Source organism: Pezoporus occidentalis, unplaced genomic scaffold, assembly GCF_034315485.1.
Source record: "Pezoporus occidentalis ecotype Australia unplaced genomic scaffold, CSIRO_AGI_Poc_V1 ctg7, whole genome shotgun sequence".
In the NCBI taxonomy this organism is placed as follows: domain Eukaryota; kingdom Metazoa; phylum Chordata; class Aves; order Psittaciformes; family Psittacidae; genus Pezoporus; species Pezoporus occidentalis.
The window spans coordinates 4324904-4350042 of NW_026916052.1; the positions used below are offsets into that span (position 1 = coordinate 4324904).

Here is a 25139-nt window from a genome sequence, read left to right on the forward strand (position 1 = left end):
TTCCTTTGCTATTATATTATAAAATATCACTTGAAAAACATATCTTGGTAAAAGCAATGGCAAGACACAGGTTGGCGAAAGTACTGTGAAATCTTTGGTAGTCTCACCCTTTGATTTCACCAACTAAAGGTTTGCTGTTGATTTGCCAGAAAGTAGAACTGCACTTGCAGGAAGCATTTGATTCCGGAATAATTTGGCCTCCACACCTGCATAGGTGTAATGCACAGGGGATATGCACAAGTCAGTCTCTAAAACTATGCATGCAACAATGCGTGCGTGGAAACACCTTGCTGATGTTTCCTTTCACCATGCTGATGCATGCAGCACAGTTGAGAATGCTTAACAAAGCAAGGAGCAAGCAGCATACAAACCAAATTGTTCCTTATTTAATTTACAATTAGAATGGATAATATACACGGGTTATTGAATGGCAAACAGTGATTTAAGGCTAAACAAATCCTGTTTTCTGTATTACTATAGAAACAAAGAGAATGTCAGCATATTAAGTGGTGAACCTTTTGTTAAAAAGAATTCCTGGAAATAAAAACAGTGGTCCTTTAGAAGACATTAGTATCACTTCTAGCTTACCAGACAAACTGAAAACAGTAATAACATTCTTTTTTTTCAGCATGGTTAATTAAGAAAAAAATCAACATAAATTAGTTTTGGTCAGCATAATGCAGCAGTGAACTGAAATTCTTACTGAAACACATGGAAAAGAATGATATTTTGGTTTTATTTTAATTAGAGTTTCCTTTCACAAGCCACATAAGTTATATTAAATATTTCACTAGAAAAAAGCACAGGTTTATAAATTGTTCCTTTGTTACACAGGAGTAAAGGAAAACAACGCATTTTAATATCACATGAGCTGACATCAAACTGCATGGATGCTCCCGGCATCATGATCAAATTAATAAACTGAAGGATGTGTATGATCAATATTAGCAACACTTCTTGCTCTATTCAATCTATTTCTTCCAAAGATGCTCTGTAACTTGAATGGTGATTCATTGATAGTCCGACCCACTGGAAACTGAAGAGAAGAAAGAGCAATTCCATAATCTTGAAATTATTTTGCACTTAGGTGTGAGAAACGGCTGAAGCAGCATGTTATGAAAGTGTTTGTTGCTACAGGAATTTATGGAGGGCATAAGGAGATAATTGGTCTTCTCAGTCAGTGGGCAGGTAGTGAGCTGAGCTCTACAGAGTAAATGCGTCAGTGCTTTGGAAAAATTCAGGACAGATGAAGGACAGGTAGTCTGGAGGGAAAGCAGTTGAAAGCATCATCTGATAAATGATTAATCCTCCTAGGTATCGAGTGCCATCCAAAGAGCCCTGAGGATGGAGAGATTCACTGACCAGAAATATTTTTGCACTACTGAAAGGATAAAGGCAGTAGTGGGAGAGGTTAATTCAAATACAAAGCAATACAAAGGAGGTCTGAGGAAAGACTGCTGGTGGAAGAAGAAAGGGGTATCTCATCCAAAATAATGACCAGGATGCAATAAGCATTACATTTTGTCTTCAAATGCATGAGACAGAGTTCTCAGATTATGATCCTATAATAATTGAATAATTTAGGTTAGAAAGGACATCCAGAGCTGTGACTGTTTACTCAACTCCTGCTCAGGTTTTGGTCTAATGTACAGCTCATGATAAGATCTGATACATGCTGGTATCTTCTGCTCCAAAGAATCCAAACCAACTGAAAACATTAATCACTTCTATATTTGTTGTGAAGTTAACTGAGAAAAAAACCCAGTACATAGATTTGTTCTACTTGGCATAGAATCATAGAATAGTTAGGGTTGGAAAGTACCTTAAGATCATCAAGCTCCAACCCCCCTGCCATAGGCAGGGACACCTCACACTAAACCACATCACCCAAGGCTCTGTCCAACCTGGCCTTGAACACTGCCAGCGATGGAGCATAAACAGACATAAAGCAACATAAACTAAAATTCAAAAGCTTCTTATTCCAAGCTTCTTTGTTGTAGTCACTTTTGTAACTAATTAGCAGAGAAACAAGGGAAAGTGTGATCAGTATCTTGAAAAAAACACTTTGATGAGAAATATTACAGGCATTTATCTAAACATTACATACACAGAGAGGACATGACTGCATCTCCTTCAAGTCTTACCCAAGAGACATTTAATTTGGGTAAGTTTATTCTGAACTAAGCACCAGTCACTGACACAAAGTGAATTACAGCCCTATGGTTCCACCCATTTATTTTCATAAGGCTTAAATCTTCCTAACAATTCTGAACTGCCAAGAAAACAAGTTGAGCTACTTACGTAGAGTGTAGCCCCTTGAGGGGAGGAATCATTTCTTATCCAGGATGATATTACCCTCCTCATCTTTGATTTGAACCCGTCCAGTGGAGTACTTGGTTTCCTGTCTGCCATTGCAGTACACAGTTTTCACAGTGCCATCTGGGTACTCCCGCCTCTTGAACTGCACAGTGTGAATCTCCTTTTGGCCATTACTGAATACCACTATTTTATCTCCATTCCTGAAAGAAATAGCAATGAATGAAGTGGTGAGAAGACACTATCAGTTATTAACCTATCTCACTGAGCTGTCTAATATGACACAATGAAAGTGGAAAATAATGTCAAGTGGGAACTTTCTCAGATAGGTTATAATTCACCTCAGAATTTAACATGGGATGGCATGAGATCTGATATTACAGTAAGATTTCAATACAAAGTACTTCAGTGCATAGAATTATACCTAATACATTGTGAGATCTGCATTTTTAAATGACTTCTTTATGAGGGGATCACAAGGCATTTTACAAGCAGGAAATCTGTTTTACAACAGGATCCTCCCTGAGCCCAGAAGAGGCATGTGTAAGAAAGTCTTATTGTTGTTTTTCCTCATTTTACGTAGAGGAATAGAGAGAGAATGCACGAAATGCTTTGCCCAAGATCAGAAAGACAGACAAAAAGCTAGGAATAGAGCTCAGGAGTTCTCATCCTGAGTCCTTTAGTACCCACATAGCTAATACAGGCAGCTGGTGAATTCCCAGAAGCCTTGGCCAGTGCAAAGTTACATGGAATTAAATGAGGAAAATTTCAGAGTCACCTATCATCCAAGGTAGAAGTGAACAATTTTCAGTGCCTCACTGTAGCAAATCCCTCATTATCTTACAAATCCTTTCTTCTTTCATGTGGAAATTTCCCAGCCATGCAGAATCCAGCCAGAGTTTTAAATGTCAGTATTTTTGTACCTGTGTCCAGTGCCTGGTACCTGTCACTAACATGAGACTTACTTTTCTACTTTTACTACTGTACCATCTGGGAAAAAAGTTTCCTTGAATCCATCGCTATAGAGGCATTTCACTGTGCGATCTGGGAACACAATTTCTTTTGTGCCATCAGGATAATGTCTTTCTGTGGAAAAGAAGATGTAAAAAATCTGTCTGGTATTCTTCCATGTTTCTTTACACAGAGCTAGATCAGGTGGGGGTTTTTTTTGACACTGTAGTGAGATTGGAAATGATATCCAGTGTACTGCTAAAGAAATCATATAATTGAATATTCAGATAATCAAAATTCAAAGAGCATTTGCATCCATTATTATCTTTCTTTTGTAGGAAGAAACTGAGCAGTAAAGTGATGGAACATACTGGAAGAGAAATGCAAAGACAAAGCAAAATAGGGAGAAAATACCCAATCTGCTGGAATCAGAATAAGTCAACACTTTCAGAATAAAAATCTTCCTGCATGTATAATTCACATTTATGAGTTCTTACATACCTATCTGATTATTAGGGAACTGCAGCACCTCCAGGCCATCTGGATAAGCAGTGTGGGTTGTCTGTGCATCTGCATAATAATAAATCTGGAAGGAGAGTGAAGTGTTTGTAGCATGTTCACAATATTTGCATAAGCAGATTCAACCATAAAAATGTGCTTAAAAATAACCCATCTTAAAAAGGTAATTTGAAGGTCATTTTCTGCCTCTGACATCCATAAATGCAGCTATTTTTGTACTGCTGTTCCTTCCTCTTATACATCCCCCCCCCCATGGCTGTGTCTAGATGACACTTCTTTCATCTCTTCTCTGCAGTATACAAGAGAACAGTGCACTTATGAAAGTCATCTTCCCGCCTCTTTGCTTCAGCTCCCAGCCATGCACTATTAATTTAAAATAGTTCTGCTGATGCCAAGGCCTCACTAATTTCCACTGTAGCTCATGTTATTTTTAACTGGTTTTATTTACACAACACCAGATGGAAGAACCCCTATGATGGTGATGGCTTGACTTCACTAATGAAGATTTGGGAAGGGCTTTACTATGCTACATGCCCTACAAACATACAAAAAACAGTCCTTGCTTCAGATGGCTGCCCCTGCCCTTTGCCTTCTTTCAGTCTCCTTTAATCTGCTTAGCTAACTACCTGCTTGTTTCTTCTTTGCCAGCTACATTCATCTCCACTTTTGTCCTTATAAGATGAAGCAGTTTCACCGCTCAGGGTTGTTAAAGCAACACCCTTTCTCATCAGTTTCTGATAAGATAAATGACAGGACATTGCTGGAAAATCAATAATTATATTTTACTTGAAACAAAAAAGTTACACACCACTGTTTGATCTGGCATGATCTTCTTTACATCTCCATTGAAAAAGCTAATTGTCGTCATCCTTTTGTCAGCACTGATCTCTTTTTTAGTACCATTGCGGAAAGTGATGATTCGACGTCCATCAGTAAGCACCTCTTCTACCTTCAAACACATAGATCATCTAACATTAATTAAGTCAAAGCACCTGAGGTGCTGTGCAGGAAAGATTACATAGCCACTCAGACACAGATTGTCTAGCCTCATGGCAAGGAGTTGTGGAACACAGTGGGAAGCCAGCAGGAATTGCTTGCTCATCCCCTCCTGGAAAACAAGGACTTCCAGGAAAGGGGTGAAACCAGCTGCCAAGCTGAGCTATGGGCCTTCAGGAAAAGGAGCAGCTGGAAGCAATCTCCGGATGCAGCTGAGGAATCACTGGGGGTTTTGACAGGTGGCTTAAGCAAACAGGACAGGCTACATTGAACCCAACTCCACTAATGCTACTCCAGGCGTAGCCAGCTGTGTATAATGAAAAGCTTCTCCCACAGTGGTGTGTCCAGCTGGCACATCTCACTACCATTAGATTCACATCCAAGGAAAGAAAAGAATGGCCTTTAATCTTGCACTACCAAATGCCATCACTACCCCACTAGCACATTTTCATTTCTAATGGCAAGTATATAATTCCTCCCATCCCGTAACTGAGATAAACAAAACAAATCTGGTGAAAGTCACAAAGTAAATCCATGTGGGAAACAAGAAAACAATTAATTTACTTGATATTCAGCTCATCAGCTATAAGTATTTCCTATCATTCATGGTGTTAACTTTATACTTAAGCTCTCCTTTAAGGAACACACATTTAATTGGAGACATAATAGTCTATGGCTACTTAAAGTAGTGATTCCCATCTGTACTGCAGTCTTATTGATGATCTCTTCAAATATTTTTGCATCCTATTTTACCTCACCTTTCCATCACGATACTCAGTTTTTTCCTGCACCTCTTCTTCACTTATTCTTCTGTCTTGATGTAGCATTGACCTTCTAGATAGTATTGATTTTGGAGGCTACATTATGAAAACATCACAGTCAGTGATATATAAAAAGAAATGTTTTAAAAATATTTTCATTAATTTTAATTAACTGTGCAAAACCCATATTTACTTTCACACACACAGAGGAAAGCTGCCCTTCTTTCTGGTATTGCCTTGCATTTGTAACCAATTTTGATCTTTTAGTCATAACTAGAAAAGTTGCACATTAACTCCAGTTAACTTCGGTTAGCAAAACAAAAGATAGCATAGAGAAAGTCCAAAAATGAGGTTACAAGAGTGCATTCTGGTGAAACTATGCTATAGGAAATTAAGAATGAGCACAAGAACAAAAAATTGGTCTGTCTCTGAATATTGAGCTACTGATTTGAAAGCAATGTACCTGTATTAGCTAAATCCACTCTTCCAAAACAAATTAAAAGGTTCTTAGCTGTAGGTAATGCTAACTCTGTAACTTAAGAGCTATTCAGGATGCTACACTTCCAATTTACCACTACAATAAGTGCCCTTTGCACTGTCTGGCAGCTTAAAAGAGCCTTAAGTTAATTGACATCTGACACATAGCATCAAGAACAGTTACTAACTAATGTTAATTGCGGTTTGAAGATGTGGTATGTTTTGATATGCGGGATCCAAAGGAACAGGCAATACTGCTCCCCAAAGGGCTATGATACTCTCCATTAAAAAGGTGTAGAAACAGTGCCTGAAGTTGCCAGATCCATACCTAAAACTCTGTGTCCACTGCATAGCACTGGAAATGGGAATGGAAGTTTTCTTTCTCTTGGTGTGTTTAATTTCAGTTCACAAATGGAAAAAAAGAAAGTTGATGTTTATATAAGAGCCAGAATTGTAAGTTGCTCAAACCTTTGTTTCAGCATCCACAAAAGCAGTAGAACTGTCTGTAGATACTTTGTTGTCATATGCAGTTATGCCACTTCTCCTGTGTGTGGTCACAAAAGCCACTTTATTCTGAGGTTTTAACATTTTTTCTGTCTTTTGAAGGTTAAGAGTCTCTTCTTTCTGAGCCAAAATAAAAGAGGTAACAAGCAACATAAATCTCTTAATGTCCAATAGTTGTGCAGGAACATCTTGATAAAGAAATCTACTACATTTTTTGTAAGATATTTAAAGAGTGTACTTATCATGAGTAGAGATAAGCAAATAAAGCCAGGAGAGTATTGTTTTCAGCTGGATGGGAGTTAGCATGTTGCATACAAAAACTAAGACTCACTGAATTCTTTTATAGAGTTACATGATGAAATACCTCTGTTTCTTCAATGTTACTGCAGAGCGCAAAGCTGCAAGTGTCATTGCTGTCGTTATGTGAGAGGAACATGTCTTCTGAGCTATATGAAATGGGTAAAGACCTGCCTACAGCAAAAAGCAAAGTAAAACGGGTCATTGAAAGCATACAAAAATCAATGAATCATGTGTCCATACCTATCTCAGAAGGTTTTTGAAGATGCTAGCTCTCAGATTCTTGCAACACATTGCTTCCTATACCGATAAATGTTTGCTAATAGCTTGCCCATCCTCCCTAAGGTTGTTTTGTCCTGAACTAAAGTGAAGTGCAGACCACATCCGTTCTCTCACCTGAGCTTCCAGGACAAACAACAAACCCAGTGAGTAAGCAGGCAACAGCACAGTCTGCTCTCTCTCTCGTAAAGTACAGTTTTCATAATTCTTCTAAGAATTATAAGAGCATTTTAGTGATAATATATTGCCTGTGACCCAAGAGTTGTGGACTAGTGTCTCCAAGTCATTTGCAGACTACTCTAGGCAGGCAGAAAATTCCCACAGTTACCTTTTACATAGGAAGATGAGTTAGGCTCCTTAAAACCAACACTCAGATGTGAGACAGCTCCAGGTGATTTCCTGTCATCTATTCTTCTCCCAGCAGGAGAAGGTTGATGTACAACCTGAAGCAAAATGGAGATGCCCTGACATACAGCCGTGCTTCACTGTAGCATGGGAGCTATTAGTGACATGGCCATAGTGCGCTTCCCTTTCCCAGGAGTTTAGCTGTCTGTGCACTGATATGGTACTGGTGTCTAATCTCGGTTCAGACTGTTGTGGAAAAAGATGTGAGGGGAGGAGCTGGAAGAAGCCTCAGACAGATCCATCTCCCTACCTCCCACCCCATCCCTTCTCTTGGGAGCTGCATTTCAGCAGCTCTCACTCTTGGTCCATGTTGGGTTGTACTGCAGACATGCCTGTGCCTGGCCATGTACCTCATTGATCCATAGCTCAACCCCGACCCATGGGCTGACTTCTTCTTGTGACCACCAATCTCATCAGTATGGGCTTTGATGGCTGGGATTCTGACATGACCCTGACTTCTATCCCCAGCCTGCCCTCCTCCCTGTCTGTGGGATGGGCCCTATCCTGACAGACTGCACTGGGAGACCCTGATGCTCCCAGCTGCTAGTCCCCAGGGAACTGCTGGCCCTGAGATGCCTTTATGCTTTGTGAACAGGATCAGCTCTGAACTTTTTCTAAGGGCAAGGGGTGCAGTTTTTGGAGCATTCACCCATGATCTGGCCTGCAGGTGCTCAAGTAGCAAAATAAATATAACTATATTTTATATTTATACATTATATATGTATAAACAGTCTCTAAGATAAATTCTGGCAAAAAAAAAACCTGCAGAACCAGCAGAAGAGGACCAATCAGCAGCTATGCGGGGATCAGGATCCCAATCCAGCTTCTGAATAATACAGTAAAAAGAAAATAAAGGCAGTCTAAATAGATCTTGTTAGTGCCTTACTTTTTCTGGTTCAAAAGGTGTCAGTCTTCCTCGGTGATGTGTCTTCCTGCCAGTTGGTGTTGTGCTTCTGCCAAAAGAGCAGTTAGATGGTTTCTTTTCCTGATGCTCCTTTGTCATCGATCTTAAAGGATCATCCCTTTGCACAGAGCTTTTTATTGTCTAAAAGGTTTGAATGCATTTGCATTAAGTTGATATAAACATCTTCAAACAGCATTAAAAATTGTTCTACAACAGATGCGTTATTAAGCATTTAAAACTTTCAGGAAAATGTTTATATATGTGGGCATACACACAGACGCACACATATTTTACACATAAATCTCTATTTGGGGTCTTATTTTGCTTCTCACATTTGTAAGTCAAGGGTAATCCAAGGCTCACAGTATGAGGCCAAAAGCTGCTCTCAGGTTCTCAACCTTCAGTGCCAACCATCCTGCCAAGATCAGGAAAGATACCCCTCTCTGGGATACCACAACTGAGTTGACCCCAGTAAAATACATTGCATGACAACTCATTTTTACTTGCCAGATGTCCACCCTTTATACATTTTGCCCTCATACTTTCCCATCAACCAAGGCTGACACAAGCCTTGCTAAGACAGATGTGAGACACAAAAAGGAAATGAGATGTGACCAGTTTCAAAGAAACTATAGCAGACATTTGTACTGGAAACATCACAGTTAGTCAAAAGCATTTCCTCAATTTTTCTGGGAAGACCTTTGACCAGAGCACAGAGAAAACATAAAATGTTCTTGCATGACCACCATGAGATATATGGGATTTGCATAATGACTACCAGGGTTGGTCAGATGCAAAGGAATTGTTACACTGATGTAACAGGAAAACTGAGGGTGCACTCTTGCCTAGTCAAAACTTTTGAGGTACAAAACCTAACAGAAATGACTGGCAATATGAGACAAAAGCATAGTCACTGCTCGCCCTGTGGAAGACATCCCAGAAATGGCAAAGGACAACGTCCATGTCCATCAGAACTGATAGCACAAGAAAGTCTAATGCACTGAGCTGGTGAATGGCTGGAAATGAGCACATGATGGTCAGAAACAAAGAAACATTCAAAACCCCCTATGGAAATAATAGCAGGTACTCTGATTTAGCAAAGTCTCACACACTGGAGAGGGGATGCTTGGGAAGATGAGGGTAAGCAGTCCATGCAAAGAATGTATTTGCCATCAGCTTCATTTGTCCAAATCCATGAGCTGTAGCTCAAGAGACATGGGACTAGCAAAGCACAAATGGGAAGACTGCACAATTCCTTCTCTGACAGCAGTCACCATTTTTTGACAGCTGTAAAATTTTCTTCCTTTGATCAATGAAAGTTGAGGGATCTGTTGTTGTTGCAGATGGTGATCTCTTATTCCTATTAAGAAATGACATCACGACTTAATGGATGTGCTTACAAAGAAGGAGACAATAAATAAATCCCATCGCAGCACCAGAAAATAGTAGAATTTTTAAAGGCTAGATCTTTTCCTCAAGCATAAAATGGTTCTGAGCAGGAGACAGGCAACTGATCAGCACTTTTGGACAAGGATACTAGCAGGTACATAAATTAATAGAATTCATTGGTAAAGGAATATGATATCTATTTTAAATTTGGAGGTGTCTTCTGCAGCAGATTCTGTGGATATGCCTGGGTTCTTCAGATATAATCATGATTTCAAGTACAAGTGAGTAGGCAAACTGTCAAAATATGCCTGGGATTTCAGTTCAAGACAAGCAGTATAGTACTGAAGACCTTTAAAACTATTTTTGATGAAGACTTATTATCTCAAAAATTGCAGGCTGATAGAATTAAAGAGCTACTAATCCATCATTTTATTGTTAAAGATCTCAAGACTGAAACTACCAAGCAATTTCAGAGAACTTGAAAAGCCATCAGTGCTGTTTCGCAGCAGCTCAAGCCAATCTCAGCCCAAATTACTAGAGTCCCACTCTTCTTCTTCGATCCCCAGCCCTTCCTTTACATGGCACCGGCAACCACAGAGGGGGATTGACCTGGCTCAGTGAGTAGAATCAGGCAAAAATTAGCTGCTTTTTCTGCCTGGTTATTTTTGAGGCAGCTAGCCCGCCATCATCAGAAAGTGCTAAGAGGACCACAGCAGCTCAAATATTCATCAGCTTCATTCAGACACTAACGTGGGCCTTGGGACTTTCAAAGCAAGTCTTATGGTGACACAGTACCCCAGAAAGAATTGAGTCAGATAATGGGAGTCATTTCCAAAACAACCTTATAGACAATTGAGCCAAAGAGCATGGCGCTGAATGGGAATATCACATCCTCTATCGTGCACCAGCCTTCAGAAAAACCAAACAATACATTGGACTGTTAGAGACTACATTGAGAACAATGGGTCCTGGAACCTTCAAACACTAGGACACACATTTAGCAAAAAACACCCTGTTAGTCAACACTAGGGGATCTGCCAACAAGGCTGACCTGGTCCAGTCAAAACTTTTTACATACTGGAGTATGGGATAAGGTTTCTGTAGTGCACATAAAAAATACGCTAGGGAAAAGAGTGTAGGTTATTCCTGCCTCAGGAAAACATAAACTGGTTTGTGGGATTGCTTTTGCACAAGGACCTGGATGCACTTTGGCTGTTGTATAGTACAGAAAGAATGTTGCAGTTCAAGCTATTAAAGAACTACCTATATAAGACTTGTAAATAGAAAATACTTCATTGCAAGAGTTTTAACACAGAGCAGCCTAGAAAGCCTACTTTAGAAAAGGAGGCTTCATGAGCCACATTTGAAAAGAACATTCAGAAGTCAGCATTTACTGATGCAGTGCAACGGGTGATGCTGTAGCCAAGGGACAGAGATGTCTATAGGCCTTAAAAATGTGGTGAGAAGAGGCTCATGCTCATTCTTTTTAGCTTAATTAATGAGCTCATGAAGTAGGATGTATTGGACTGCAAAAGTGAAGAAACAAGTTGAAGCCAGGGGGAAAGAAGAGCTGTTTCCATGAACATGGTGAGTTTTGTTCATGATGTATCAAAAGAACACCCCATTTAGTTGAGGGAGTTTCCATGCACAGCAGTGCTAGTAAAGCTTCTCCAGCTAGTTACATATGCCATTGTAAAAGCTGGTGATCTCGTATTTTATGCATCACACATATTACACATTTTAAAATTATTCACTAGCATACCTATTTTTAAAACAGTAATGTCAGATTAATCAAGATAGGCTTAGCGAATTACATGTGGTCTCTGTTTTCATACAGATGGATGTCATTCTAAGAGGTTGTTTCATAAATCATAGCAATCACTGCAACCCTAGCAATCACTGCAACCCTGGCAACCACTGCAATTTAGCTCTACACTTTTTAAGAGACTCAAGTATGAAGTATTTGGGTTAATCACACATGATGAGGTTCTTGATAAAGATTCTCTCTATTCCATCACTTCATAAACAAATTATCTCCCTAAAACTTTTTACTTTTTTTCCATTGGAAACACATGGGTTTCCATTAAATGCAGACCCTTGCAATACAAAGGGATTTCAGGGTTGGAGATAGAAACAGCCTCCCAGCATGCACAAGGTAGATCAGTTGTTTCCCATCTCCACTGAACGCAGAATAAAAATTAATCAGTTGATTAGCTGGTGACAGCAAAAGAGATGGATTTTAGTTATGAAGTAAAACTTCATAATTAAAACAATAAGTAGGCAGCAGATGATGCCAGTTTATTTTGGATCTTCTTGGATCTTTGGATCATCTCCCATCTTTTCATGGGAGCTGGCAACATACAAATTGAATAACCATCAGTGACAGTGATCCTGTTTTCAGCAAAAGGCGTACTGTGTGACCTCTCAAAGTTCCTCCAGATCTATGCTATCAGGAAGCAGAGGAGAGCAGGAGGATGTGGTTTTACTCAGGGCCCACCTAAACTTTAAAAATATGATGTTCCCCTTGATCCTCATGCTCAACAATAACCCTTTAAATTTTCTAATGAGCTTTTTCTCCCAGATGTCAATACCTACAGTTCCTCACCATTTTGACACAATTCAATTCTCTCATTTGTCAATTCCCATAAGTAGGGATCCTTTATAGCCTCCAAATATCACAGTTTGTGTTCCGTAGAGTTTACATCATGTGGAGTTTACATTCCCACTAACAGATCAAAAAGCTGAGTAAAAGCAACAGTGAAAATTCAGATGCTACAAAAGCCTTTCTACACATTCCCAGAACTTATACTTCCCTGCTTCAGAGTCAGTAAATGTTCAGGAAGAATATTCATAGACAAGGAAATAACATGCTCAAAGGTTATCAAAATCCCCTGCAAGATTAGACAGCAAAATCCCTCTAATAAGATTCAAAGTAAGCACATTTGACCTTGGTTGAAACTTTTCCAGCAAAACCAGTAAGAAATGGTATCAGTATATCTTTCAGTAGAAATGAAAGTAACTTTTCTCATAGAAATTACTAACATTTATCAATAGTAGCATGTGAGGTAGGAAACTGGCAACACATTCCTGCTAAGTGATGCATTCAGAAATAAGCTTGTTTGGAGGGAATTCATACTAATAAATATTAATAAATAATAAATATTAACAAATAATAAATATTAACAATTTTGGCCAATCTGTACATCTTTCAAACCATATTTTGAAGGAATCACTAATGATATACAGTTAAAATGGACTCCTATCTTGTCTCACTAAAGAACAGTTTGAAGTGGCCAGTTCCTCACCAATTAGGTCGCGTTACAGTACAAACAGAAACCATGATTAGAAGTATTACACGCAACCAGAAGATGTCTTTTTCAGAGATGTAGAGCATCTCTCAGATATGACTTGTTTTTCATAAAATCCTTTCTTCTAAAACTCTGAATTTTAATCTCTACTGATCATTATTTGGACTTTCTCTACAATTGTTTTTTTCACATATCCTCAAATTCTATTACCTTTGAAAGAAATAAGACAGAAGTAGGTGTTAAGTGTTGTTTTGCCTTCTTAATTGCAGCTGCTGAAACTCACCAGTCCTAGCTAGCTTCAACTTAAGTAGGTTATACAGGTACACACATATCCCTGTGTCATGCATCTCTGCTTCTGTTGCTAAAGGTTATCCCATTCACTGTGATGTGTTTCCATTCACTTTTATGTGCTCCCACATGCAGTTTCTCAATTCTGGACAGAAACAGCATGAGAAAGTTTGTTTCATCTATATCCTAAATTTAGAATTGTTCATATTCACAGAAACTTTGAGGGAAAGCATCCACCTGCTAGCTAAAGAGGTCAGATACAAAGGAAACACAAGTGAGATACCATGGTCAGACCTATTGCTATGACACAGATTTGGGGCTTCTTTTTAATGTTCCATTTACCTAAGCCTTCAATTCTATATTCAAATAATCAGCAGCCACTCTACTTACTGCAAGTCCTTCTTCTGCCATCAAATCAGATAAAGAGCATGTGTCTTTCTCAAACATTTCAGAGTTCACTCAGGACATATGGGCACTGTGCCCACCAGCCTAGAACATGCTTGTGCTGGATTCCAGTTGGATTGGTTCCAGTGCTGTCTAGATGGTGAAAGCTCAGATAACACAGAGTGTCCTCAACTTACCCCTTCTCAGACCTGTTCCTGAAGCCACAGTGAAACTCAGTGGATCTTAGGGAGTCTCTAAGTAGAATAAATGTTACTGGTTTTTACTAATTTCAGAAGAATGCTTTAAATGTTCAGATAAAACAAACTCTTCCATGCCTTGAAAATTTCCAGAGTAAGCTACCAAAGATAGCTTTTTTACTTTACTGGCCACTTTAACTGCAGATAGTATATTGTGCATTACCTGTCTAGTTAGTAATTTTATCACCACAGCACAGAGGAACAGAGAGATCCCAGCTGTAGAAGGCACTGGGGAGACCCAACATCAGTATAGAACAAACAAAACAATTTATTGCTGCTAAACCATCCACCTTCTGATTATAAACATATAGCTTAGAAATATAGCTATATATTTATTTGTGAAGTCAGGCGTGCTCTGCATCCTCCTTGAAGCTACTATTTCACACATAACTGATTCTGCTCTTTTAAGCATATTTCATTTAGAGTTGATCTTAGCATTGTGTCTTTTCATGTCTGGCACCATGCAGGATTCATTAAAGCCACTGTCTCATGACTTTCAAGACATACATTGTCATGATCACTGGAGTAGAATAGTTGCCTCCTTTATCATCTGAAATGTTTTACATTTGATTACAGTCCCTAAAAGGACAGAGGGAGCTAAGTTTTGCTTTAGCAAATGGATCCAGGAGATTAGTTCCCAGTAGGTAGGAGGAATTTCAGAGAGACTAATCGCTTAAATAAAGCACAGATTTCTGCTAAATATGAGCAAAAAGAAGAAAGGAGACTTGTTATAATCAAGATGCTCATAATAAGAAGCAATAAATACAAAACCAAGAGAAAGCAAAGCACAACAAAATGTTTAGATATCTATATATTCTAAACGGTGAGATGTGTGAGAAGTGTGGTAAGCTGGCTGTAGAGGAGCAGCCATAGAGATACCAGTCAGAAACAAGCATCTCACCTGACATACTGAATTAATTTATCACAACTTGTAAAAAGCTAAATGATTTTCCCACTCACTTTATCAGGCAGAATAACACTAGTGTTTATTGGCAAGTAAAGCCTCAAATGGCAAAATACTGGATTTATGGCATTCTGAGGCAAGGTATGGCAGTTCCCTGTAAAACCAATCTGTGAAGCAGCAGTTACAATAAATTCAGAGCATACCTGGAAACAATATAGTTACTTCTAGAAAAGGAAACAAAAAAGGTTTGTCTCCTGCTATGGCAAAATCAGGAGAAAAACTACAAGCAAAATTATGCTGAATGACAGCACAAGCCTACTGCAAGAAAACATGACCATGCTTGTAGAGACACTTTCATTTGTACAGATTTTGTTTCCAAAGAACATTTTCTCAAATAAATATTTGAAACCATGGAAAACTGACTACTGGTAATAGGAACGCATACTTCACTATTTGCATCTCTGAAGAAGTGTCTTTGCAAAGATGTCTTCGGTCCCATGTAAGACATATGGTAACTTTTGTGATTATCTCTCCGTGATCTCCCTTCTTGTTTGGATGAAGATGCTGTCTCTCGCAGAATAGCTTCTGCAACCTAATGGAGAATTTGTTATGATTATATAAAGTTCAAGTCACAGCTAGTAGAATCAGACAACCCTCAAAGCCATTCGGTTTTCTCTTGTAATAAAAATTATCATATTTAAACACAGTCAATTAAACTCCTCATCTGGTTGTGCTAGGGACTGAAACTCCTCACTATCAGACACAACAATCTTTGATAACCATCCTAGCATCTTTATATACAGCATCCTAATATTACTCTCACACAACAAAATCTTCGGTGGCTTGAGCAGTAATTATACATCATCAAATGCCCCAAAGCAGTAGAAATAATGCAGAAATCTGGCCTACAACCAAAGTCAATCAATCAGCTTTCTCTAATCCTTGCTTTTACTGGATTTTTATTTTTTTTCATTCTGTACAAGTGACTCTAATCATTTTTTCTGACCTTCACGATCTATAAAAAGATGAGTCGTATGAGCTGGTAGGTTTGGGAAAATTAAAGATACATTGAAATGGAACTTGACATGATATTTGCAATAGAACCTAACAGTGTTATGTGAAAAATCTCATTAACTAGTACATTAAAATCAAATAAAAAGGTGGACCAAAACTTCTTTGCTCCACAAATCAAAGGACATGCTAATTGGTGGTTCTAACAACTTTTAAAGATACATTACTAGAAATTAGAGTTTCAAATTAGGGAAATACCTAGGAGTAAATGGCTTGATTTTATTTTCTCCTAGGTTCAGCCACTGTGGAAAAGTAGGATTCATCTCACCAGTCTGCACCATCTAGAAGATAATTGTTTGCCGCCTTGACACATATAGGATGAAATTGATCCCTCTTTAAAGGCACATATTTTTCTCCCTTGAATACACAGGGAGATGAAATGACCCACTCAAACCAGAATATTGTCTTTTGAATTGCAGTCTGAAACATTTAATCCCACCAAGGCTTGCTGTGTCCTGTGTAAGAAGTGGGTAACAATATTTTTCTCCCTTCTTCTAACTCCCCTAAATTAAGTTACTTGGCTATATAGTAAGGTAACAAGCAACCCTACTAGTATGGGATACTGAATGAGAAATGACAAGAAAATCTGTACACCTATGATTAAACAGTTTTGATTTCAGGAGACATTTACACTAGCCAGCCACATTTTCTACCCTGATTGTCCTCCCTGCTCCACCCACATGTAACACCCAGTCAGGAGTGGAACTTGTGCATTCTAAGGTAACAAAGAGTGTTGACAGTGTTTTCATCCCAGAAAGTTTACAGTACAAAATAAGAACTGAGATGAGATTAATAAGAGGTCCCACTATACCTATTGCAGAAACCAGCCTGCACCTGGCTGAAGAACTGTTTTATTAAAAAGATGAACGGCATTATATACATAAAAAGTAGAATTCATTCCAGAAGACTTTAGTTGTCCAATTTATGCACCAATTTTAGATTATTTATCTAGAGTCTCTCCATAGTTAGCAGAGGGAGACATCTGCCCTTATGTTAGTATCTAAGATAGTTTCACTGAATCACCTTTTAGATGTGTCCAGCTCATGGACAATAAGGCTAAGTGGAAGAGGACCACACAAAAACTATATTTTAACATGGCTTACTACAGAGCTGATTTCCTTCCCTTCAGGCTAAGCATGGCAGGAATGGAGGAATAGTGTTCGCGAATGCCAGGTCCAAAGAAAAACTACCCCTTATTTTTTCAGACAGTACTGAACAGATAATATCATCCAGTACCGGTGTCTCTGATTTTCTGTCAGTGAAATTCACAGCTTCTGGGTGCTTTTCTTCTTTCCACCTCTGATGTTCTGAAACTCTGAGCCCATCTAGAAGCTTTGTGTTCTGCCTGGTCAGCATCTCAACCTGGTCTCTCAGCTTGTTATAGGCAGCATGCCAGCAGGACTCATTTCTCTTGAATTCTTCCTGCAGTCCAGCAATCTGCTGTTTTAATATCTACCAGAAGAAAAAAAGTGTGCCATATCATTGCCTGCTCTTGACTAGGCATGCCCACCTTACATATCCAGAAGGAAACATGAAGTCCTTTGCTCTGCTTAAATGTCAACAGTATAAAGGTCTTCAATATAAAGGTGCACAATATAAAAAGAGCACATTTAAAATGATTCCTTAAAAAAACCAACCAACCAACCAACCAAACCAGCAAACAAAAATCACTACTGTGCAAGCTCCTATGTTTAAACCAAATCAATTGGTACAAAGTGAGCAGAGAGGAGTCCTTGGTATGTGAGGGAAAATCAGGAAATGCAAACTCATCATGCAAACAAACACCATTAAATGTGAATGTTTTCCAAAACAAGGCAAAAAAAGTCAGCTCTATAGATCTTCATGTAGTGACAAGGGCACACGAATAGATAAAAAGTTGTTACAGACAGCAGGGGATTGCAAAGACAATTTTAAACTGAGTTCAGGTAAAGGAAAGTAATGAAATTTGGTGCATTTTGTAGAGGACTTTTCCATATCCATGTATCTCCATTATTTTTCCCTCCTCCCTTCTTCTTCCCTCACCTGTGCTGATGCCAACACTGAGTCCTCTCCCCTCAGATCACTCATGTTGGGTAGTGCAAATGGAATATTAGTGGAGTTAAACTGAAAATGTGGAGTTTGTTCTGTAGTCAACCAGTCATCACATGCACCCCTTTACTACTTTCCCTTCACTTGTGTATCTGCCCACTTGTGTTCTAATCACCATCCTTTCTTCGCTGTGAGCTTCCTGGTCAGCATTTGGCACATCCATTGGCTGCTTTTAAGAAGAAGGAGACTTCTGAACTTGTGGATCACACAGATAGATAGTAACCCAGTGTTCTGTAATTTTTGAACCTGCACTTATTATGTTATCAGGTAGGAGCAAAAGATTAAAACAATTCTACCAAACGTCCCCTCTAGGGCTAGACCTAGTCAGGAAACACAATTATTCCCTGGCAAAAATTCTAACATTTTTTTTTTAATCCAAATGGGAAATAAAGTTGATGTTTCAAAGTATTGAGCAGACAGGTCATTCAAAATCCTTTTATTCAAAATACTGGAATAACCCCACTGAAACAGTTAATCATTTCCTGTTGTAAATGTTACCTCTAGAGAAATGCGGAACACAATCAGAGAAAACATTTGTTATGTGTATGATACAAAAATATGTATTTCAAAAAATGTACAAATGACAAATAATGTATTGAAAGTTTGAACAAAATACTGTCTTGCCAGTTTTGTTTCTTCTGAAACTTTTCTGGCCAAGAAAATAATTGAAATTGCCAGTTTTGTGCCAAATACATCACTTTGGTTCAGACATCCTTTTGCAGAACATTGCTCCAGACATTTCTAAACATTACCATAGCCTACTCCTTTATCCTATAAGAATATAGGTTTAGCTGTCCCCATCTCATTTATCACTGTCTCACATGGATCACCATTTCCCCCTTTTCTTTATCCGTGATTCTTCTAGAAAATTGCTTAAACTCATATTATGTCTAACTGGTTTTGATAGGGAAAACAGTCACAGATATTCAGAAATTACTTTATCCCTAAGGAGGCTGATGTAGATGATTCAAACAGAATCCCCTAAAGGAACTCAGAAGAAACACAGTCAGTGATTCAGGATTGTTATTAGGCAGGTTAGGTGTTAGATACACAGCTAGATATCACCAAAATACTCAAAGCCAAAGGCCAGGATAGTTCAAGTTAAAAAATCAACAAACTCCCACATCAGGGATGAGAACAGAGAACAATGGCCAATACCTCTGTGCCACTGGCACAATGGCTTTTTGTATGAAAAAGATGTAAACCCCACAACAGCAGGAGTTGGAATTTTTTTTAAGAGCTAGCTCAGATCTGGGCAAATCAATACAAGAAGTATAAGGAACCTGGGAACCTCTCAACATACCTTAAGAAATAGAAGGCACAACCTAATTTTTTCGTATATCAAGAAAGTGGGGCACTTATATGTACTTAAAATAATACATTTTAAACCAAAGCAATGTACTATTAACAAAAATCTTCACTGTACGCACAACTGTCCTGAAGATGTAATTATTGGCCACCTGTGGCAAATGGAAGGATTCAGGTACTACAGTAAGATGCCTGCATGGGAGGATATTAATTGATGAGAACTGCATATTTATTCAACAGAAGACAGCTTACTTGTATTTCTTCTGATTTTGATTTTCTTCAGTGACACTAGCTGCTCCTTTGAACTTGCTATGGGCAATGTTTTCTTCCTGCGGCGGGTGAATTTGGTCCCTGTTGTATTCCAAAGAATGAGTCGGTTCCTGGCTCCGAACAATGTTGAGCTGGTCCATTTGTGTTCTGCTCAGAAGGTAAACAAACAGTACGACTTTGACATAAACATTATAATAAAGGACTGTCTTTAGATGTGCCTTGTTTGAGCATGATTTTTGGTGGGCTTGGGCATACCCCATATATGCTGGTACTGCTGGGAGCTGCAAAAAGTTATCAGCACTTGTCAAAACTGAGGTCCTCCACTAAGAACACTCATGTATGTGTTCAGCTGCAAAATTGATTCTATGGAGCGGATGGAAACAATTCTTATTGAAATTTTCTGACAACATAATGACCATGAACCTAGAGGCTTTTAAGCACATTTTCTGTTCAGAGAGATAGCTAAATTAGGGCAGACCTGCAGATGACACAGCTAGTTCTCTGGCATAGCACCTATGAAGCACTTCATCATGCAGAGCTGGGGACTGAGCTATGTATCCAGCAGCCATTACATTGCTGTTACTACAAATCAGAACAGCCATAGAACTGAATGAAGGAGCATAAAGTACTTTACTTTCCGTAGGTAAGTACACTCCAAGAGTTAAATGTGGGAGCTTAGTGCCAGAAGAGATTTTTCCTTCAAACTCAATGTCTCAAGGCATGAGCAGTCTGGAACTGCACTTAAAACCTTAGCAAGATGGGGAGAGTGTAAATCTTTACATATCCTCAAATGGAGTGTATTCATAAGACTATGATACAGCTGCTTAGTTAATTTTTAATATTATACTAAATTATTTGTTAGATCCCTACATCAGCTCACTTCATGACCTACAGCCACCAACTGGTTTTCACTGTTACTTGAAATACAACATGAGCTAGAGGAGGCAGCCATGACGTCACATTTTCCTCTCTGTAATGCAATTTAGCCCTTCAGCAGAAAAATATGAATGTTCTGAAAGGTACTAAGAGACAAATGAACTCCCCATATCCTAATTCATTACCCATTTTTTATTCTTTTTGGTTGTTTTCTATCCTAAATAAGCTTAATATCCTGGTTAAAGTCATGCTAAAAAAAAAAGTTTCAGCAATAGTCAATAGAAGTATTAATTTTCCTCATGTTAATACAGTTAAATTATCAAACATACCGGTCTCATGTGATTATGTCCAGCCTATATATGCTCCATATACAGACGAGATGCCCTAAAATACAATGTACTAGAACAAAAGCAAGCACAAGATCTGAAGACAATATCTTCCACTGAAGACTGAACAGTATTGTCTTAACTTTCTTACACCCTGTAAAGTAAAATCCAGGTAGTTATTCCTTCCAGCATCTCAGCTGGTATCAGCCTCTTCAGAATTGCACAAGAATTACATCTGTACAAATAAACTAATAGAGCTGGAGCATGAACCCAAGTGTGCAATTGCCCAGAGCTACTGCTAGCATGACCTCTGGTCTTGGCATTGGCTATCCAGCACTGCACTAGGATGTGCTAGGCAAGGTTTGGAAGTTAGATCAGGCCAGGGATCAGATCCAGCAGTTTGAATGCAGCCACTATGGTCTCCAGGGTAAGGTAAGTTAGCTCTATGGAGGTGTTCTGCTGCTTACCACAGTGTGAAATATTCCCTTGGCTAGTTCAGGTCAGCTTCCTTAGCTCTTCTAAACTTGTGCACCTGCTCGCTGGCAGAGCATGGGAAACTGAGAAGTCCTTCATTTAGAGTAAGCACTACTTAGCAACAACTAAAACATTAGTGTGCTGTCATCATTGTTCTCACACTAAATCTAAACCACAACACTGTACCAGCTACTAGGAAGAAAGTTAACTCTATCCCAGCTGAAACCAGGACAGCTCTCTGCTTCAAGGCTAGAAAAAAGATCCTGAGGAAATGTAATAACCAAGGCCACCAGGAGCACACACATTATTTCTTTGGAGCCTCTGATAATTAGTTCACACCCCAACCATATATTGCAAATAGGAGCTGAATGCACAACACAGATATAAAATACATAAAAAAAGGCTAATCAGTTTGTGTGAGCTCAGGTTTTTGCATGCAACCCAGGCACCCCTCTGCCTGAGGCACATGGCAGCAGGCTGACTGTGAGGCAAAAACATACATGAAGCAAAAGTCTTTTTTCCAAGAAAATGTCTTTTAGGGAAATGCAGATGGGAGAAAAATCCATGTTGTCTACTGCTGATGGTTGAGAAAAAATGCAGATTCAAAACTACAATGTATTAAAGAGCACACAAGCTGTTCTTGTTGAAGGAACGAGGAAATAACCATCACTGAATCCTCTGACTGATGCCAAGAGCCAGCAGCAACTATCTCAGTGCAGCAAGAGTGGAGCCACAGGACAGATTCCATTAGGTACCAGATACACACAACACACTACATCCCACCTGTTTTCACCCTCTTCGCCTGTAATTATTTGTGCCTGCAAAGGCCTGAAAACAAAGTGCTTGGAAATAATAGATAGATTGGGCAGGTCCAGGCATGTCGTGTGTCACTCAAGAGGATTTTCATTGCTTCCGGTAAGCACAAGTTAACTAACGTGGTGGCCATCTTGTGCTCCTGATAGGGTTACTGGTTTAAAAATAAAAACCAGATTCTCAAATTGTATAGATCAGCATAAGGCAAATACAGTCCCGCAGGATAAGCTGCCTTTCACAATTAGTTCTAGCTCATAATTTGGAAAAAGTGAGTGAAAAGATGTATGCAATATACTAGGCAGGCATTTTTTGATAAACACCTGTGTGGAAATGCTAAGGGCTACTATGGCTAATGACATGAATAAATACATGAAAGCTCTTTTAAAAATGTGCACTACCATGATAAAATCAAAGCCATTTCACCTCTGGCAGCAGTCAGAGTGCAATGCTGGCAGGGTGCAACACTGCAGTAGTTCTGCACCAGTGCATCACCCCACAGCCAGAATTTACAACAGCAAAAGTAAACCCAGCACCTAATTTCATTAGTAGTTTTATGAACTGCCAAATTCCACAAATATTCTCATCCAGAACACCTATCACAGTCAGCTGGAGATCATCTTCCAATACGTTTGCAAGATCACGAAGTGGAAGGATCTTTAATGAAACAATTTAAGACACTGAAAATATTTTGCTCAAAGACAGCTGTAGGAGAAAAAGATACAAACTGGTAAATGTAATTCAGAAATACTTTTTGGCACTAATCCCATGCTCTTTGAAATCAAGAGGAATGGACAAGCAGGTGTGAAAAATAATTTCTTATTTACATTATATGTTAAAATAAAAATCCAGATCAATAAATTACACTAATTTCCACTAGTTAAGAAATAGGCTTTAAAGGCAAAGAGGAAAATAACCTCTCATGTTAACAGTAGATGCTACCTATAATTTCTAACAGATCTAATCACATCAAAAATATGCATTTGATTTGATTGTAAGCATGCTCAATTTTTATAAGGCATTTGCATAACCTGCAATTAGTTATAGTTGTGAGTCACTTCCATTCTAAACCCCATAGTTTCAAAGTTTCTTGAAGGGATCTTGTGGAAAGTAATTATTATTTTTTTTTCCTATGAAAATGTAAAAAAAATAAAAACCAACTCCAAAACAAAACAATTTTCAACATTTAATAATTACAAATTACAAAAGAAACTCTCCTGAATTTTCAAGTTCTTCATTTATATGGAACCAAATGCATCCTCAGCCTAAGGTGAAGATAGGTATTCCTGAATAGCAATGCTGTTAGCTCTGATGTATGCTATACACTTTTTGTTAACTTTGGAAATATGGGCTACCCTGATATGAATGTGATTCAAGAAGTTTATCCTTTACTCCATCAGAGGCTTGATCCCATAAAACAAATTATCCTAAATTCTTACTGATTTGAGTGTAATCAGAAGGTGCTCAGCAATATATAAACAGCATTTGTCATTACTCAGCTTTAAGACCAAAACCACAGTAAGTGTTTTCAGAGTTAGGCCCCTTCAGTTAGGCGCTTTACTTTTAATTTAGACAGCCAAATAAGCATTTCAGTTCTGAAACAATATAGATGCCCTCAAAAAGAAGATAGTTAATAAGTAAGAATTTAGCACCTGATTTTAAGGATCCTAAAGGAAGTATTTGTCTCACTGCACACACAGATTAATTTGTGGTGTAGACAGATTTACCTGTGCAAATGTGTTGCTTTCTCTTGTTCTTCCTTCATCTTAGTCATTGGAGGGGTTCCTCTGCGACATACGCCAGTCTCTAATCCTCTGGTAACAACGTTCTGGGTTTCTTCTATAAACACATCTATGTTAGTACACAGAACTTTGTGAATATTTATGAACACTCTCTACATGTTTAAAACCACAAACTGCATAAGTGCAATAAGCTTTATTGTTTAATCTATGAGGAAGAATGAATCTATCTCTACATAGTTACACAGATATTCAGTTCCCATCATAGTTCCTAGTAGTACAGTCCAAGCCCTACAAATCATTACATGTGAAATGGATTTGGGGATATATCAGTGTTGGTAGATGAATTCCTTTTCAGGAATGTGAATGCCATGTGATAATGCAAGCTTATTTTGAATTTAACTTTTGAAGAAGCCTCAGGAACCCTTTTTTAACAGGACTCTGACATGGAGTGGGGTGTGCTTAGCAAGCAGTGACAGAGCAATTGAAAGCCATCAGAAGTGATTTCTGCCGGGGTGATAACTGCAGGCAGGACAAATGATTTTGACTGATCTTACACAAAGAGGCAGCTAATGGGTTTGGGATGAGGAGTCAATGTAGGGGAAGTCCTTCAGGGGAAGCTAAGAGAGAAGAAAAGTCAAGAACCAGTTTAACAAAAAGGACTAAGTCTGCTCAAGGAGGATATTATTTCACTGCTAGAAGTATGATCACTGGGCCAAAAGGCTGGAAAGATCGTTTGACCAAAGAACTGGGACCGCATTAAGGACAAACTGAGTGAAGATGTTCATAGAAAATCACCATTTTCTGCTGATGCGAAGGTCTATGTGTCTTAGGAGCAAAACATGCAAATTTAAGAAATTATTTCGACCACCTTTTTTAAAGTCATCTCTGAGGAGAGTAAAGAGAAAATGTGAACATCTCACTGTCAAAGGGTCATTGGAAGGAACACACCTAAGCTACAGGGAACAGTAGCACTGACTCTAAGGACTCACTGAACCTCTCACGCATCTCATGTGGTCAAAAGTCTCCACTTGAAAATGCACCTCAAGCAACAGACTTGAAAACCATCTAGTGACAATGAAGAGCAAAGTATAACAAGGAGTTTGCAGATTTATCTCTCTCCTTTTCACTTTTTTCCCCAGCTTGGGACTGAGAAATATTGACAGAGGTGGGCATATACCTAGGGAGCACAGGCAGAATGAGGCATACATCCAAGAGAAATTTTTTTCCCCTATGGA

General features: G+C 38.7%; 1 protein-coding gene across 1 annotated transcript in view; it reads right to left on the minus strand.

Moving 5' to 3' along the window:
* Positions 1-1948: 1948 nt before the first annotated feature.
* The window catches only part of LOC134175605 (centromere protein J-like), a 32283-nt gene continuing 9092 nt past the window's right edge, over positions 1949-25139 (minus strand). The window contains 14 exon segments of the mRNA XM_062641748.1: positions 1949-2519; positions 3282-3402; positions 3769-3853; positions 4595-4735; positions 5541-5639; positions 6489-6644; positions 6889-6995; positions 7429-7543; positions 8392-8550; positions 15385-15531; positions 17247-17462; positions 19659-19678; positions 19681-19823; positions 23890-24013. Coding sequence (XP_062497732.1) covers positions 2330-2519; positions 3282-3402; positions 3769-3853; positions 4595-4735; positions 5541-5639; positions 6489-6644; positions 6889-6995; positions 7429-7543; positions 8392-8550; positions 15385-15531; positions 17247-17462; positions 19659-19678; positions 19681-19823; positions 23890-24013 — 1823 coding nt within the window. The 3' untranslated portion in view covers positions 1949-2329.